This window comes from Lepidothrix coronata, unplaced genomic scaffold, assembly GCF_001604755.1.
Source record: "Lepidothrix coronata isolate B3197 unplaced genomic scaffold, Lepidothrix_coronata-1.0 Scaffold337, whole genome shotgun sequence".
In the NCBI taxonomy this organism is placed as follows: Eukaryota; Metazoa; Chordata; class Aves; order Passeriformes; family Pipridae; genus Lepidothrix; species Lepidothrix coronata.
In genome coordinates, this window is record NW_016690517.1 from 273370 (window position 1) to 291828 (window position 18459).

Below are 18459 nucleotides of genomic sequence, written 5' to 3' on the forward strand. Positions count from 1 at the left end.
GAACAACTCCAGGAGCATTTCCAGTGTCAGTCCCTGTGCAGAGCTGCAGGAATGCACAAATTTGGAACATGTCTCCAAAGCCGCCCGTTACTCGTTTCCAGCTGGAGCAGCCCTGCTTAAAGCTCCGTTTCTAATCTGACATCAGGCAATAAACTAATCAAACCCCTGCCGCGTCCTCTTGAAAACCACAAGAACATTAAACTTACTTTTTTTCCCCCCCTCCCCTCCTCTGAAGGCTGTAAGACAAAGCATCTCTAGGGAAAAGCAAGCAGGCACAACCTGGATTGGACTTTAAAAGGCTTCAAGGATAATCTACAGCAAAGCACTTGTGGAGCTGGTCTCTCCTCCAGCTCTGACCTTTGGTGCCAAGCACTGAGCACGGGCTGGGTGTCAGCACAGCCCTGTTTGAAGCTGCTGCCCAAGCCACGAGGCACAGCTGGATCTACTGGCCTTTTTCTCCACCAAGCTCCTCTCTCCACCTACCCTGTGCAATTCCCAGGCACACAAAGACAAGGAAATGCTGCTCTCCAGCTCCAGGGCACAGTTCCTACGATTGTAGGACACGATACTATCAATGACAGGTATTGAGAGAAGCTGCCTCCTCCCTGGAAGTGTCCAAGGCCAGGCTGGAGGGGGCTTGGAGCAACCTGGGCTAGCGGAAGGTGTCCCTGCCCGTGGTCTTTAAGGTGTTCTTTAAGGTTCCTTCCAATCCAAACCATTCCATGATTCTCTGTATTCCACGGGGTACCCAACAGCTCCCTGCCTCTGCTTCCTGCAAAACTCCATCTTCTCCCATCACAGCCACCTCTGTCATTCCCAGCTCAGGTCCTGGAGTGATGGAGTCAAAGCCTCAGCTCCAGCCAACACCTGCCCACTGCAAGGAGATGGCTGAAGGTCATCTCAGGGCACCAAGCCCTTAATGAAGGGGCCTCTGCCCAAGCCCCAGCTAAGATGGGGAAACTGAACCCAGAAGAGCAAAATTACTTGATGTCCCTCAACAGGGGACACAGCACCAGGACACCCTGGCTTCCCTCCTCCCAGAGCAGCACCCCCACCCCAGCTGTGTGGGTGGAAGGCAGGGAGAGGGACAGGAGTGCCAAGAGCCAGCTGAGAGCTGTGAAGGAAGACACTCCACCAGGGCAGGTGAGGACGAGCCCAGGGCTGGCAACTCTCACAGACCTTCACAATAAACGTCAAGTCTGACAGAAATTGCTTATTTCCTTCTGCAAATCAGCACTTAGGAAATGTAAGTGTTGGATAAATCATTCATGGACAGCATGAGATGGCAGGAAACAATAAAACCCCAGACAGATAAACTGTAAATAAATGGATCAGCTTTTATTCAGTATTTATTGCTTGCTCTATTAATGCTGAAATCAAACTGACATGTGTAACAAAATAATTATTTTCTTGGCCAGAAGCAAACATTCAGTACTTCTTTTTCATTAGTTTTGAGATGGGTAATCCTTCCTCTCAGCTTTAACAGGGTGTGAGAAGTTATAAAGGAAGAGGCAGAGCTCGATCACCGAGATCAGGACGTTAATGATGGTACATCTCCCGTGGTCAGCCTGGCAGAGCCTGTGGGGAGGACACCAGGGCAAGGCTCTCCACCCTCACATGCCTGGTGTGAGTCCTGCTGCTGTTCACATTTCTCTCTGTGGAGATCAATAACTCCCCAATAACTCTGGTCTGACTCACCAGCGATTCCGTGCAGCCCCCAGGAGTCCTGCTGCTCCCAAAGGGCTCTGTGGGCTCTCACATTCCACCCTGTGAGAAACCAGGTGCAGCCATTCCCCAGGACTATTCCTTGAAAAACGTTAAGCATTTTCATTCTGAAGGAAGGTATCAGGAAGCAGAGGAATGTCGCTGCACTCCAAACCACTCCTGTATTTTCAGTATTTTAAAGCCCTCGGGACGACTGAGCTCAGCAGAAGTGGTGGCAGGTGGGCAGGTGGCACCAGCACATCCTCAGACACAGATGCAGGAGAGATGTATCCACTGTACAGCTGCTGCTGCCTGAGTGCCAGAGGAAGGTGGGAGGAGAGCCCTTTTCTCGTTGAAATCCTCCAAATCACACAGCTCTGCTCAGCTGCTCACCGAAGGAGAGCGGATGTCTGGCGGACACGGCTTCGGTCTGGTACTGCTGAGGTTATTTCCAACACAGAAGGTCTCTGCACACAGTCAGGCTGTTCTCTGGAGTCCTTGTGCTCGGTGTGGAGCAGCTGCTCCCACCAGCCCTGGATCTGTGTTAGTTAATTGGCCAGACAGCGACCACGACGATGGCGATGAGCAGCAGCACGATCACCACCAGCATTCCTGCAAGAGATGGAACAACGTTAAGGTTGTGCCTTCAGCATTTACAAATGGTTTCCTGCAATTAAATTCTTCCTCTGAGTCCTGCTCCTCCACCCAGCTGAGATTGATTCCCTCTGCTCATCCCTCACAGCTCTCTGCACACCAGCCACAGGGACAGAGACGTGGACTCAACCCCCACGTTGGCAGAGAGGGTCTTTCTCCTCCTGACCCTTCAAATATTTTCTAACAGTCCCTGCAGGGTATTTTCCTACCTGAACATCTGTCATGCAAAGACTAAGGGATGTGTTTAACTCATGGTGAGGCCAGTTAAGCTTTTCTAGAATCCCTCTGTACCATCCCACTGGGGCAAAGGATTATTCGGAAGGAAATCCAAATTGCATCAGGAAATTGTTTCCAACACAAACTTCTCCTGCTTTCAGAAAAACCTCTGTGCAGACAAAAAAACCAGGCTTTCAGGCATGTGCCTGACTTGGGAAAATGTGGATCATCCAGCACTGGAGAGAGTCCAACAGTTCTCTGCCCCACGATGCAGCTTGTGGCTCCCTGTGCCCCATCCTGCCCCCAAACCCACCAAACTTTAATGAATGTGATCTTACAAAACTTCACAACTACTTCTCAGTTCAGGCACAGCAGCTGCTCTGAAGGACAGTGTTAAAAAACATGAGTTATGGATCGTTTTAAAGACTGATCCCAAAACCCAGCACAGCAGATTTTCTCTCCCTCACAACTGAACGACAGTGACAAGGTGACATGGCTGTGGGAACCCGCTAGAGGAAACTAATTCATACAATCACAGAGGGGTTTGGGTTGGAAGGGACCTTAAAGCCCATCTCATTCCACCCCCTGCCATGGGCAGGGACACCTTCCACCAGCCCAGGTTGCTCCAAGCCCTGTCCAACCTGGCCTTGGACACTCCCAGGGATGGGGCAGCCACAGCTTCTCTGGGCAACCTGTGCCAGGGCCTCCCCACCTTCAGAGCCAAGAATTTCTAATATCCAATCTAAATCTACTCTCTGTCAGTGTGAAGCCCCTGGAAACAGTCTCTCTCCATCCTTCCTGATAGCTCCCTTCATGTACTGGAAGGCCACAGTTAGGTCACCCTGAAGTTTCTCTTCTCCAGGCTGAAAATCCCAACTCTCCCAGCCTTTCCTCCCAGCAGAGCTGCTCCATCCCTCTGATCATCCTGATGCCTCCTCTGGACTCTCTCCATGTCCTTGCTGTGCTGAGCCCCAGGTCTCACCTGAGGGGGCAGAGGGGCAGAATTACCTCCCTTCTCCTTTGCTCCCCCTTTCTTAGGGGACCTCCTTCCTTTGTCTCCCCTTTTTTAGACGAAAGGAAGAAATGTTTCAGTGAGAATGGCCTGGATCCCTCCAGTCCCCCCATCACCTCCCAAACCACCCCCAACACACAAAATCCTTGCCTGGCTGGACCATTGTGCTGGGCACTGGCATCACACACACAGGGGTGTCCCCTGGGCTTAAATGATCTTTTAATTAAGAGGCTTTTATTTGTGTTTAGTATCTGCTCCGTGCTGTCTCTCTGTCCTAGCTGTGGGAATGGTTCCAGGAACGGAAAACCTGTCCCTTCCTTTGGTCTGCTCACACATGACTATTACTCAACCACTTACAGTATTTACAAGTCCAGCTCATGGCAATTAAAAAAGGATGTATTAAAATAAACCCCTCTTTCCAAGCTGGAAAAGGATATTAGACACTGCTTTTTGTAAATAGTGTCATGTTTTCTGTGCAGAAACTGTTTCTCTGCCAGGGGTCCAGGATTTTTTTTTCCAGGGAAATAAGAGTTGCCACCAACAGTATTTTTTTTTCTTTTATGCTCAGTTGAAACCATTTGTTATCTGAGCTTGGGCTGCGCTTCCCTGCACTGGCTCCAGCAGGTCTTGGATACTGAGCCTTTTCCTTGCAGGAACAGCTGTTGGCAGAGAAGGCAGCAACTCCATGTGCTCCACCTGGGATGCCCTAGGATGTGGCAGGACCTGGCACTGCAGTGGGAACAAGCTTTTTGGCTCGTGAGGGACAGGAAGCAGTGGCTGCACCCTGTGGGAAGGATGGTTTGGGTGATTCTGTTTAGAGGACACCTGGGTGAAACTGTTTATTAAACTGATTATTGGCAACACCACCTATGGAATCACAGAATGGTTTTGGTTGAAAGGGGAGCCTTAAAGATCATCTTGTTACACTCCCCTGCCATGGGCAGGGACACCTTCCACCAGCCCAGGTGGCTCCAAGCCCCGTCCAACCTGGCCTTGGACACTTCCAGGGATGGGGCAGCCACAGCTTCTCTGGGTAACCTGTGCCAGGGCCTCCCCACCCTCACAGGGAAGGATTTCTTCCCTATATCTCATCTAAATCTACCCTCCTTCAGTTTAAAGCCATTCCCCTTGTCCTGTCCCTCCAGGCCCATGTCCCCAGTCCCTCTCCATCTCTCTTGGAGCCCCTTTAGGCACTGGAAGGGGCTCTCAGGTCTCCCCAGAGCCTTCTCTTCTCCAGACTGAACAGCCCCAACTTTCTCAGCCTTTCACTATCTTTCTGGTCTCATGTCTTATACACCTTAATATACATTTTGCAGTTTTCAAGAGAGCCAGAAGCAAATAATTTGCTTATACGGGGAAGAAATAAGGTCTGATAAAGCCACCGCATTCCAATTCTCTGTTATGTTTTGCACTGGAGGGAAAAGTTTTAGAGGGTGCAAATCCTTTGCACAGTTTCAGCCTAACAGAGTTTATGGACTCGAGCAATTAAGAGACAACTGAGATCAGTTGCTTGGAAAATACTCTATAGGTGTGAATTAGTAATGATACAAAGTGGAGTTAATGGGGTGTAATTATTCTTTGACAACTCCCAAGAAAAACTGCACATAAACCCTGAATTATTCCCCAGCAGGAAGAGGGGAAGGTGGGGGACTAATAAAGTGTTGCTAATGGGCAATGCCAAATGAACCCGACATTTCAGGAGACCTTCAGGGCAGTAAGAGCAGGACAGCAAAATGAAATAATCCTGATTTCATTCCTGGAAAGAGACTGGTATTAAAAACCTGGAGCCAAAAAGCAGTGGTCAAGTCCTTATCCCATGTGAGCAGCAGAGCCAGCCTGTGTTGGTGCCCCCCCATCAGTGACCAGGGATCTGATCCAAGGGATTCACACACAGAGAACAGGACAGCATGAATTGCCAATAGCACACAAATTTCAAAGCACCTCTTGCATAACAGAGACCAGATGTTACACACATTTTTCTCCCCCCTTGTACCAAAGAATAGCAGATTAAAAGGATCTGAAGGTTTTAAACCTGGGTGTTTCACATGCTTTCCTGACAAAAGCTATGGATAGGATCTGACAGGAATTCTGCATTCTGGATTCCCTGCCTGCTTTGCCTTTTTTTTTTTTTTTCTGCTCAAGTCCTTTAAATTATAAATATTCCCCTTGACAAGAAGCCCTCAAAGAGAAGTTCAGGAATCAAAGTCACTAACAGAGTCAACAGGAGCTGGACAAGAACAAAGAAAAGATTCTTGCACAGAAGTGACAGGAATACAAATCCAAACTGCATCTCTCAGGGAAAGGTGAGAAGCGAAAGCAGAAATCTATGAGCAATTACAGAGCAAATAACGAAGGCAGGCTGGAGAAAATGCCACTCCAAGCTCCCTGTGCTAAAGGCTCAGTGTTCCAGCTGCTGTTCCAGCTGCTGATCCAGCTCGGAGGAGCAGAGAAGAAATGCAGAGAGCATGTTCCCAGCTTACACTGAGTTCCAGGGCATGGCAGGATGGCAGGATGGGGATCTCCCCACCGTTCCTGGGAGCACCAGCCCTGTTGCTCTGCCAGGGGTTACTGCTGCTGCTGAGAGCAGCTACACCTCTGCTCATCCCCCCAGTCCCAACCCCCAGTCCCTGGGCTCAGGGGAGGTTGATACTTCAAACCCCACCAAACCTTTTCCAGAAACAGTGAAGATCAAATTTTCAGATGTAAGATGGAAAAAAAAGGTTAAAATACATGTAATTAATCTCTAGGTTAAGATCTCTCTTTAGTCTGTCTCTCCTGCTCTGTCCAGCCCTGAGAGCAGAGGATCTGGGGTTCACACCACACCCCATCTTCCCAGGGTCACCTGGGGCAACCCAAGTCCCCAGGCTGTTCCCTCTCCCCAGGATTTATCAGCTCTGAGGGTCACTGGTTTGGGGTTCCTGATTTACTCCTATACAAACAACCTTCCAATCTGAGCTTCACATAGAAATGTAAACAATTCCTCCAGGTCCAAATCCACCTGAAGGGGTTTGGGCATCCAGGAGAGGAATCTGCACCCCCAGTTACACCTCAGTGTCCAGGGGGTTAATGATCATGTCAATACAGGCTGGCTGAGAACCCTTGTTCCCTTGTGCCTACTCAGCCTGGCAGTAGCCACCCCTGCCTGGTTGGGCCCTATTCCAGGGTGTAAGTTCTCATTAGGTTGTTTCTTACTTACACCCCACTTAGACTCTGCTCCCTGGAGCACTGCCATCCCCAGCGATGACAGACACCAGTCACATAGATGACAAGTCCAATAAATTCTTTTATTTCCCTTTCTTTATCCCAGCCTTTGCTGTTTTCCCATCACAGAGATCCCAGACGTGGCTCGGAGCCACACCTGAGCACCCTGTACAACTGGACACAGCACATCCCTGCCCTGGGGAACATCCCTGCCCTGGGGAGCAGAGCATCCCTGCCCTTGCTCCCTGCCCTGGGGAACATCCCTGCCCTGGGGAACATCCCTGCCCTTGCTCCCTGCCCTGGGGAGCATCCCTGTCCTCTGGGATGGAGCCCGCACTACAAGCACAGCACACGTGTTGCTGCCGAAATCTCGTGTGTGCTGCAGAGTTGTGAGAGCACAGAGAGTTAACAAACATTTCTGGTTTGTAAGCTCATGGAAGCACAGGGTGGCATGTCCCAAACAAGCCTATTTGCCTGCAATAACTGTTGTGAATCACAAGCAACTCTGATGAAGTGGTTTCCTCGGGGAAGAGCGGATCCCTCCCGTCAGCCAGCAGCAGCTTTTGTGTTTGTGATTAATCAGAGAGACTTTCCTGTTCCTCCTGCTGACTGCTGGGATGGAGGGGCTGAGGCTCAGCGATCCACAGCTCTCCTTAGAGCCTCTTTAATTCCTAAGCTGAGGAAGGTGGGAGCCCAGCAGGGATGTTTGCTCACAAGCAGAGCTGCTGATGGAGGGCCGAGACTCGCAGCACCCACACGGAGCAGCCCAACTGTTGCTTGTCAGCTGGGTGGGTGCTCGTGCCAGTGTTCTGACAGGGCAATACTTACTGTGAAATATCCCCTTATTGTGCTGAACGGAACTCCTGGGAATTCGAGCACGTTCAGGATCTGGCAGGGGCTCAAGTGCCTTTGAACAGGCAGGCAGGAACTTGGTCATAAACCCATCGTGTTTTGACAAGTCCCTCTTGAATAAGTGTCAAAAGATTTCTGGTCTCCTTCTATCAGACTATTGATTTACCACCACAGTCACTCTGTGGCCACTGAGATTTAATGTGTTATCAGCCAGGGCATTCTACAAGGTGTCCAACATCACATCACCCTGGGCAGCCCCTGCAGAGGAGACATTGCACCTTCCTCCTCCCCTTGGCATCTCCCTGCTCCTGAAATGAGATCCTGGTTTCATTTTTATAAACACACACCAGCAAGGTGTATTCCAGGGATTGAGGAGATCCTTGTTTAAGGCCACTACCAATGTCAGCAACACTTCAGCTCTTCTCCTTCAGTCCCCCCACCAGTCCTGGCACAAGGAGTGGATGCCTCATGTGCTCCATGTGGCTGCTCAGCATCCCATCACCAACATGCTCCATGACTGCTTGGTCACCACCAACCAGTGCTGCCACCCAGCTCAGGCAGGGATGTGAAGGGAGCAGGGAGATGCCCCCAGGCCTCCACACGTCTCCAGTGGCAGCACTGATCTGTCCCTCTGCCTTGGAGGCATCTTCCAGTGTAAAACCAGGTCCACCCTACTGCTCTGTTCAACCCCAAACCTGTCAGTAATGGCACAAGATATCACAGCAAGGTGCTCACCACTGCTCTGAACACCAGCCCGCCTTGGGCTGCCCCTGGAAATACCCAGTCACTGGGGAGAACATCCCAAATGCTTCCAAAGCACATTGGGAGGGTCTCTGGAAGCAAGTGCAGAGGGAGTCTGTCTGTGAGAGCTGAGGTCTGGACTCCATGAGCAAGGAAATCTCTTCCAGTCCCTGCTGCTGTAATTAGTGCACAGAGCCTGGGATGGTCTTTATAAATAGGGGAAGTAAATCGAGCATATGCTGAGGGGTGATGTCTCCTCTCCACAGGGGGCACAGCCACGGCTTCTCTCCCAGCCTGGAAGCAGATTGCTGGGGCAGCAGGGCAGCCCCTCCCAACAGGGAGCACCAACTCTTTTTTGGCCACAGACGTGACCAATGTGATCCCCATCTGCCATCCCCAAATCCACCTCCGCTGGAAACCTGGAGCCTCAGGAAGGTGAGCTGTATGGACCTGTGGGCTTGGTGCTCTTGCTGAATATTGAGGGTATTCAGAAAGCAAATAGAGCCACACGTTGGCTGGTTCCTGGGCATTGAAGTAAACATTGATTTCAGCCCATTAAAAAAAAAAAGAGTCCAAGGCCTGTGCATGTGTGTGTGTGGCCAAGTCCTCTGCCCTGACTTCAGAAGCTGAAAGGTTACATCCAAGTCCATTCCAACACCACCTAACTTGCAGCTGGCAAATCCCACCCCAAAAATGGGATGTCTCTTTGGGCCATCCCCTGGCTCTTGGTGTTTGCAGAGAGGAGACACAGGGAAAGCAGCCCTGCAACAAGCCCTGAGCACCCCCAGCACCTTGCTGGTGAATATTTTTGGGAACAGGAGTTGTCCTTGGGGTTTTCCTGAGCTTTTCTGCTGATTTGAGCATAGTGTTATTCTCAATAACCCTAAAGGTTCAGCACTGGTGTCTTTTATAGATTATAAAATAATAATAAATAGCATGCTATGACTTTAAAGAGTCTGGTATAGCATTACATTATCTGGAAAAAGCAGCTTGGTTTATGCCAAGTAAGTTATATTCCCACAGAACTGTCTACCCAGAAGTTTATGAACAAGTCTTCTTTTATAAGTGACACAGAGCACTAACTTATAAACACATAATAGTTGTTTTATAGGGTAGGAGAGAAGCAGGGGAAGGATGGGAGCTTCAACAAGGGGCTGTAGAGTCACGGCTGCTTTCCTTGAGCACTTGTATTTAATATCACAGTTTTTAAAAAACTCAAATTTTATCTGCTTTTTCAGTAAGTTAATTTTAAGTCTGTGTTGCCAGATATATGGCAGAAACCCTGCCCAAATGTGCTCACAACCCTGATTTTCGAGGCAGCGGAGAACCAGCTCGGCCGCTGGCTCCGAACCCACCACACATACCTAAAGCACTAGTTTCACATGGCAAGCGCCCCAAGAAATCCATCTTGCTGTCCTTTACGTTCCCTAGAAAAGAGCCAAACACTTTCTCCCCCAAAAGCTATAAAAAAATCTCTTTCCTTCTAACGTTCTCCTCGTTCCGAGCGAGCCGGGTATTCAATTTGTGTTGCATTAAGAACCACTTTAGCACAAATCCCACGCTATTAAGCTGGCTTGTATGTAAATACATCCCCCCCCCCCAATTCCTACACCTGCATCATTGAAACCATCTCTCTGGAGGCTTGTTCTTTATTAGTTCTGTGACAGCCAAACGTTTTCTTGGGCGACAGGTCCGGGTAAAACGCTGGGATCGCACATTATCCGGCGCCCCCGCCCGCCCAGAGGAACCTGGGCCTTATTGCTTTTGACCTTCCTTTTCAACTGGTCTGACTTGAGAAATTTAACACTACAATTGTACCTCTCAACCCTGACATCAAAATCATTGGCAGTTCTCAAAGAAATCAAGAGCAGGCTCTGCGAACAGTTATTAAAGGCTCCAAATGTTCATGTGTTTCATTGGGTCTAGAGGAGGGGGGGGGGGGAAAAAGAGGCTTCTCAAAAAAGCTGAGCTCGTTGGAAACAACAACTATTGCATTATTAATTCCTTATTTGGAAGAAAGAAAAACCCAGGTCATTCCTATGTAGGATGAAAAAACTCCTAGTCTATGAGTTATTCCACATTTGGAGCTGTTCATGCGATGCCAGATTAACCTGAGGAAACGATTTATCTGAGGGAAAGGTACAGACTTTGTTTATACACATTAACTCCTCAGTCAACATTATTTCACACATTAAAAATTGCATTTTTGTGGGGTTTTGTCATATCAGGTTGGAGATACGACTCCCTCTGGGGCACACAGATGAGCCTTTTTTGATCATGGCATGGAGACACCCCAGATCCCTGACAGCGGGGCCTGTTGGCAAACAAAGTGTGGCTAAATCACAGAGAGATGAAAACCACCACTATCAGAAAACAAAAGTCAGATTCGGCCCCAGAAGCAGCGTGGAGTGAGTTTGCATCCAAAACATTTATTACTTCAGCAATCGAATAATCCCAAACTTTGGGTCTCAAACCACATGTGCAGCCCGGCTGAAGGAAGGGAAGTGAGATAAGTGTTTCTCTTAATCCATTATTGTTATACTTCAATTTGCTTCTTTTTTAATCTATTTTTTCAAATCACAAACGCATGCCAGACAGTGCATTGAACTGCTTCCAAGCACAACTGCCCAGAAATCCCATATTCCTTCAGAAAGCGACACATAAACCCAACCTCACCAACAGCTCACAGGGATTTGGTCACAGCCCTCAACCACGTGTCACCATCTCTGATGCTCAGCTGCTCTGTGGGAAGGTCATCTCCTGCCTCTGGCTGTGGTTGGAAGGCATAAGGTGCCCCACAAACACACATTTGCCTGTATATCTATTAAACAATTCCCTAATCTCTTGCACTGCCCTGAGAACCAGATGAGAGGAAGGGCAGTTCAAAGGCAGAAAGATTTCCTATGGAAATTTAGAAATATAAATAATTCTACCTTCTGAGCCACCAGAAGTGAAGCTCAGAGACAGGCAAGACATTTGTTTGGATCTGAAGACAAGGCAAGAGCACAGCAAGAACTAAACTGTCACAAATTCTAACTTTCAGAGGAGTCTGTGGGAAAGGGAACACTTTGAGCTAAATTTGTATCTCCTTTAAATAGCAGAAGGTAGTTCAGAGAGGACAATGCCGGAGAAATGGTTCATGTACCTCTGAGGCTGAATTACTGAACCAACTTTAAAGCCACTTACACACACGCCTGAACGACACCTTTCTGCAAAGACACTTAATAATTTCCTGGACACACCACGGCACAAAGAGCAGGTGTAAGAGGCAACAGCTTACCCAAGGGACTCCTCACCCCAAAAACCCCAACATCAGCCCAAAACTGGCAATCCCAACCCATCTCTGCCTGCTGTCCTGTTCTGAGGGCTGAGCTGGGGCAGCAGATCCGGAGCTGTGCAGATCACCCAGCTCCCAGCAAGCCCCAAACTGGAAACATTCTCATGGTTTTTCCTTTTGTTCTTCTAGAGTGACTTCACAGACTTTCCTTGCTTGTCCCCACACTATTATCAAACTGTTTCCAACCCCAAAGGTCATCGGCAGACGTGGTTACTGGATTTTTTTGCATGTGGCTTATTTTTTTTCCTTTTTTTTTTGTTTTGTTTTTAATTAAATAAGCACACACACTTTCCAATTTTCCCTTCTCCAAACTCTCGAGCATCCTTTCCTTTGCATAAGGGATGCCAAGAAACAGGATCAGTCAAGCAATGTGCTGCACTTCTGAGCAACTGTGCTACAACTTGGAATGGGACTTGTGGAAGTTTCACAAACCTCAATGTGCACTAAAGGTTTCCCAGGAGAAAAGACACAAACCAGCTCAAACAAGATCACAGAGGATCTACAAATCCCTTCTTTCAGCTCAGGTTCACCGAAGGGAACCCAATCAAGCCACAGGTGTCCCCTGAACCCTTTTGTTCTGGAATAAGCTCAGTGAAAAGCAGCAGGGAAGGGTGAGAAAACACAGGTTAAAGTGGGACATCCTCATCCCCAGGCTCCCCAGCACATACCCCCCCCATGCCACAAGGAATGAGGAGCAGAAGTGTTTGGCAAAGACCACAGCTTCATGAAGTGTGGTGGGGAGAGCTCAGGGCGTGAAGGACAGCCAGGGGAAGCTCTGCTGGCAAGAAGAAAATAACCTAAGAAAATCCAAGTTAGAACCATCAGATGGTCCTTCAGCAGCACGAACCACAGGTCACTGAAGAGACATCACTGGGGATTTACCAGCCCTGGCTGCAAGGAGAGACACCCACCTGGGGCCAAGGTGAGTTAAATCCCAGGGACGGGGCAGTGCCCTGGTGGCTGGTGTTCCTCCTCAATCCCTGCACCCATGGATCTTCTCCAGCTCAGCTCCTCTCCCCAGCCCCTGCAGCAGCTCAGCCCAGCTGGCAAACTCAAAAGGGTTTTCCTGAAAGAAAGGGTCACCCCGGCACCAGTACCTGCAGCAAGCTGGGACGAGGCAGAAGCCGTGACAGATGATCTCAGCAGGGAACTGGTGCTCCTCCACGACTTTCTCCAGTAAAAACAAATGGGGAAAAATAAATAGTGAAATGAAAGGCCAGCTCTGCTGGCCTGGTGCAGAAGGGGACATCTGCCCACGTCCATCTGCCATCAGCCCAACACCCCGGCCTTTGTTTTTGGTAGGGTCAGTTTTCTACCATTATAGCTCCCTGAACTGCCTCACCAGGACACCAGTGCCAGCACAAGGAAAAAGGTGGGAACATGGGGAGAGGGAGCAGGCAGCCACCAGCTCTGCTTAGATGCATCACTAAATTGTCCCATTAGGCTATTAAATCACTCGAGAAAGTATTATCCTTTGTTTTTTCACTCAAACAAATGCTGGGACTGCTCCCTCCCTAGTTAGATGGATATATTACAGTGCCAAAATGCTTCCAAAATGTTTAAAGCATCAACTAAAGTTACATGTGAAAAAAAAAACCACCTTAAAATAATCACAGCTCAGTCAAATGAGTGGAACGAGCTGCAACAACAAAACCACAGTTCTACTGATGTATCTGAAGTCACAAGAGCTTCACCAGCAAGGCACTGATCAAGGAGAAAAGGTTACAGCAGAAAAAGGATCACATAGTGTTCATATCAAGTCATTTAAGGTCAGATTAAGTGTTCTTGAAGTTTGGTCCATGTGTCTCCTATTTTAAAAAGTGCCCTGCTTGCACAGGAATTGTAGGAACTTTCGAAAATGGGCTGCTGGCTCCTAAGTCCCTTGGATGCTTGACCGAGTGGTCAGGAGGGTTGAGATTTACATACAAATTGCAAAGCTCCTAAATGGCTTCCTCAGCCCAAGGACGGGGGTGGAAACGGGAGAATATTTAATGATTAGTTCCTTATGGCTCCGACATTCTTGACGCATATTTCTTGCAGTCCCTGGAACACTCCTGCATTCTTGATTGCAAAATGGCAATAAGTGATTTCCTTTAAAAGCCTTGTCTTTTATTGGAATACTAAAAATACCCCACTAGCCCCACTCCACTCTCTCTCTTTCCTGGACAGGCACCATCAACCCTGATGTATTCTATTTTGAAGACAGCAATAAACATTTCAGCATGGGCTGTTCAATCCACTTCATAACAGATCTTGCATTTCCAGTGGAGCCCCTACTAGCACCATAAATCATCTTTACACAGACTTAAGTATGAGAAACTTCAGCTCAAAAGCAGCACTGATTTTTTTTTCCCTTTTAGAAATTAAGAATGGTTACAAAACAGTCAAGAATTAAATGACTGACAACTTTAAACATGAAACCCCTGGGCTGACCCTGTAAACCAGGGCTGTTGTGATGGTTAGAGCCACACTATGCAGTGCTGCTCCAGTCAATCCACTTGACATAAACCCACCTCGGTGGGGTGAAATTCAGAAAAAATTGTCTGCACATCCACTACGTTTGAACAAACACGGGCTTCAAATCTGGGATACTCTGGCTGTTGCTGATTTTAAAAACCACAGATGAAGATTAATGACATACCACGTCTGAACTGCTTACACACATCTAATACTCCTTTTGTTTTTCCAGTCTGCACGGGCCCGAAGTCTGAACTGTTCTCCCCATTGCTCCACTCATTATGTCTCTCTCCATCTGCTGCAGACCTTGGAGAACAGCTCGAAGAGGTAATTCCAGGTACACCATGAGGAGGCTACTGCACGAGCCAGGATTAATGTCCTGGCTGAGTCAAGGAGCTGCTCCAGTAACAGCGGTTGAGCAACCGCGTTCAAGAACCAAGACCAGGGTGCAGCCAGCCCTCCTCAGCCTTCAACATCAAAGTCTTCATGTAGCCAAGAGCTAGAAGGGAGTAACTCAGAGCCCCAGCAACGGATGAGGAGGAGAGTTTCCCCAGGACTGGTGTGTCTGTTTAGAAGTTCAGCTGGACGAGGTGACCACGTGGCTCCTGAGCCAACCCAGTGTTGTCAGCCCCGGCACAATTCCTTCTTCCCACATTAAGGGACTCTGCTGGGAAATCTGACCTCACTGAGCAAATCTGCTGGTCACATCAAACTCTCTTCCAGCCCTCGAGTCCCTCCACACACTCCATGTAGCTCAGGAGCCACAGGCTGCCCCACGTACAGGATGAAACATAAACTGTAGTGCTCACCTGAACACAAGCCTAATACAGGTGGGACATGGTTATTTCCCTCCTTTTGAAGTCCCAGAGGGAAGTGAAGCTGACTTTGGCTGTTGTGGCTGGACAGTCTCATCACCTGCCTCCTGCTCGTGAACTCCCTGCTCCATGGGATACAGGCAGCAACAGGCTTTGCTCGGCATCAGCTTCCCTTTCTTGGGTAAATCCCACCTCACTGAGCCCTCTCCTTCCCCACCTGCAGCTGGTCTCAAACAGACAGTGTGCAGAAGGAAACTGCACTTCTTTTTAGCTGACTCATTCCATGAATTTGATCTGGGTGAATCTAGTACTCCAACTCCAAGGTCTGGTGACCACAACAAGGACATGCTCTGAAGGAAGACAATGGAGTCATCAATCATAAAACCATCGTGTGGAAAGGGATCACGGCAGGTTCCTGTGCAACTCACTGCTCCAAGGAAGGTCAGCTCAGGGAGCTGGGCTCGATGGTCCTTATGGCTCCCTCCCAACTTGAGATATTTTATGATTCTAAGACCACACTGAGACCAGGTTGCTCAAGGCTTTGCCAACTCGATCCTTGAAAACCTTTAAGGACTCAGAACTGTTCAGGGAGCACACACTCTGGATTCTCCTGGATGAAACCAATTCAGGAGATGTGCTCACTGTCACAAACAGGCTGTGCTACTCTGAGAAAGGTATTTACTAACCCCCAATACTGCTTTGGGAAGCACAGCATGGACAACCCAAAAAGGTACCACTGAAGTGGGCAAGTGCTTCTCACCTCAAAACACAACACTGAGGAAAGGAGAAAAACCTTGGCATCTTCCCATCTGCCTCTTGAAACTTTTAGGTGCAACTCCATTGCCTTTAAAGTCAACACCACCTTGGACAAACTGTGTGTTTCACCCCAGTTTCTGCAGAGGTGTATCAGCCTGCACGTAAAATTCTTGCCACAGACACAGCTGTTATTTTGTCGAGAACTGTGTTTTCACAATTCAAAGAACAATTCTTCTTTTAGAAACTTGCTCAACCTTTGGCAATGCAGCCTAATCAGCACACAAAACTGCAGAAACCAGCAACCAAATACTCCTTATTAATACCATTTACAGCTGCTAACAACTATAAGAACCTCCTAAAAATGCCAAGGGAAACAGGGTGGGTGAAACAATCCCTCGCAAACAACCGAGCCAATAAATACAAGAACTGTGATAAGAAATTAGGTTTGACTTGCATAATCACTTTAAAAGTTTTTGGAAAATGGAGTCTGAAGAGCAGGAGGCTGATAAAATAACAAGAGTTCAGTAGCAATGAGAAAATTTCATGCCGATGAAGTAGGGAATTCAATCCTTGCTGAATTCTTGACATCATTTAGATGTTAACAGAAGTTTCTTCTCCAAAAAAGAAGGCAAGGCATCTCTCAAAGCCCACACACAGATCTCTGACTCCTATATGCTGGTGTACTACACAAAACTATTTTGGTTTTGGACGACTGCATTGTCTCATGTGTCAGGATGGCTATTTGATTTTCTTTTATTTCCTAATTTCCGACTTGAGCAGAGCCAAACCTGTACAATTTATGCATGTGCAGTACAAGAGGTCCCCTCTCATTTTGTGTTTAAAAGAGAGAAAGGAGGAGGGAAAAACCACAGTATCATTTCATCTCAGAACCTTCCTAAAACCTGAGAAGTTTATAAGTTTTTAACTCCAGGTCTCTGCTTTTGCCTCCCCACATGACAGCTACAAGCTGCCACAGCAGCTGCACAGTAAATGTCTTCAAAGGAAATAAAGAAATAATTGCTCTGAGAACAAAGTGTTGGGGAACAACCAGCCTGGGTGACACGAGCAGGGCCGAGCAGGTGACACCGGCACCAGCTCCACACCCTGACCCACCAGAGGGGACTTCTGCCCATCACAGCAAAACCCAGGAAAGCACTGGGAGAACCTGCAGAAGGCAGGATGTTTTGGAAAATCCATCTTCTTGCTTACCCAGAGAAGCTGCGGCTGCCCCATCCCTGGAAGTGTCCAAGGCCAGGTTGGACGGGGCTTGGAGCAACCTGGGATAGTGGAAGGTGTCCCTGCCCATGGCAGGGGGGTGGGGTGAGATGAGCTTTAAGGTCCCTTCCAACCCAAATCATTCTGTGATTCTATATTTTGCATCATATTCTCCTCTTGGAGAACATTTCCCTTTTTCAGCTCCTTAAGTTATTCCTAGATATGTGTGGGGGTTGTCACAGAGAAAAAAGGATATGAAGTTAAGGAAAAAAGGTCTGTGTAAGGAATGGAGCCTGTTATCAAACAAACAACCAGGATAAAAATACTTGGGAGCCAAAAGAAGTTGCCTGATTTACTAAATATTTTTTTTTTCCTGAAGTCAAATCCCACGCTTGAATCTACAGAGCTTGTTCCTCTCACACTTCCAGAGGGAGAAGAAACCCTCACAGCAAAGAGGCACATAAATCTCCCTGGATCATTTGTCTGAATCCTGCTCCTTCCCGAACACAGGACACTCCAGATGCTTTTGCAATAGCTCTGTTTTGATAGTATTACCAGGAGTGTCCCTTATTAATCATGTTGCCACTAAAAGTCTCTCTGGAGTATTTGCTTATTCTATACTTTTCCAAACTCTTTCAGTTTACTCCTAATTCATTAAAAGCCCACTGAAGATGACCAGTTACAGTGAACCTCTGCCACTACAGAACTGGAAGGAAATAGAAGGGGGAAAAGGGAGAAAAATCACCTTTAACCATGAATTTTCCTCTATTCCCTAGAGGAACCCCCCCCAAACAGGCTGTTTCAGTCTTTGTTCTGTTTCTCTGGCCGGTTCAAGTTGTGGAGCCTGAGCTGTGGCTATTTAAGGTAGCATTAACATTCAAGGAACACTTTCCTGGATGTTACTATTTGAGTCGGGATCATTGGAAGAAATTTGGTATTGGCTCAATCCTTCAGTGCCCTGAAATCAATGAGCTTATTTCAGCCTGCAAAGTGTTCTTAAAGACACGCTGAAGTGCTTTGCTGGAGGAGGAACAAAGCACTTGGCACCCCGCAGGACTGAACCCTGCTGAGGTGCAAGGCGTTTCCAAACATTCCCAATTAACTAAAAGAATCCACAATTAAGAAAGTCGCAGTCACTCGGCTGACAGGATAAAGGCAGCGCTCTGCGCTGTTCCCCGCTCAGGGCACACAGCCCTCCACAATGCCCGGCACGGGAGCACAACCCTGCCCAAAGGAGGGGGGGGAGAAAGAGCAGAGGAGTTCCTGGGTGTCCTTTGGGAATTCAGCAGCGTGCCGGAATCAGGCTCCACGCCTGGGCTTCCCCAGGTCCCTGCTCCAAGGCTGGGAGCGATACCGAGAGGGAGTTTGCCGGAGCCAGGCACCAGATCCTGCTCTGCTCCCGGCTGTCCTGGGTTTGGGATGTCATGGATCAGCCAGTCCTGTGAGGTTCTGGTTTGTGCATGTCATGGATCAGCCAGTCCTGTGAGGTTCTGGTTTGT

General features: G+C 48.2%; 1 protein-coding gene across 1 annotated transcript in view; it reads right to left on the minus strand.

Annotated features, from left to right (window-relative positions):
- Window positions 1-1444: 1444 nt before the first annotated feature.
- STX8 (syntaxin 8) overlaps window positions 1445-18459 on the minus strand; it is a gene marked incomplete at its 5' end in the record, with an annotated part of 108687 nt that continues 91672 nt past the window's right edge. Inside the window, one exon of the mRNA XM_017838413.1 lies at window positions 1445-2316. Coding sequence (XP_017693902.1) covers window positions 2249-2316 — 68 coding nt within the window. The remainder of the gene's footprint in view (window positions 2317-18459) is intronic.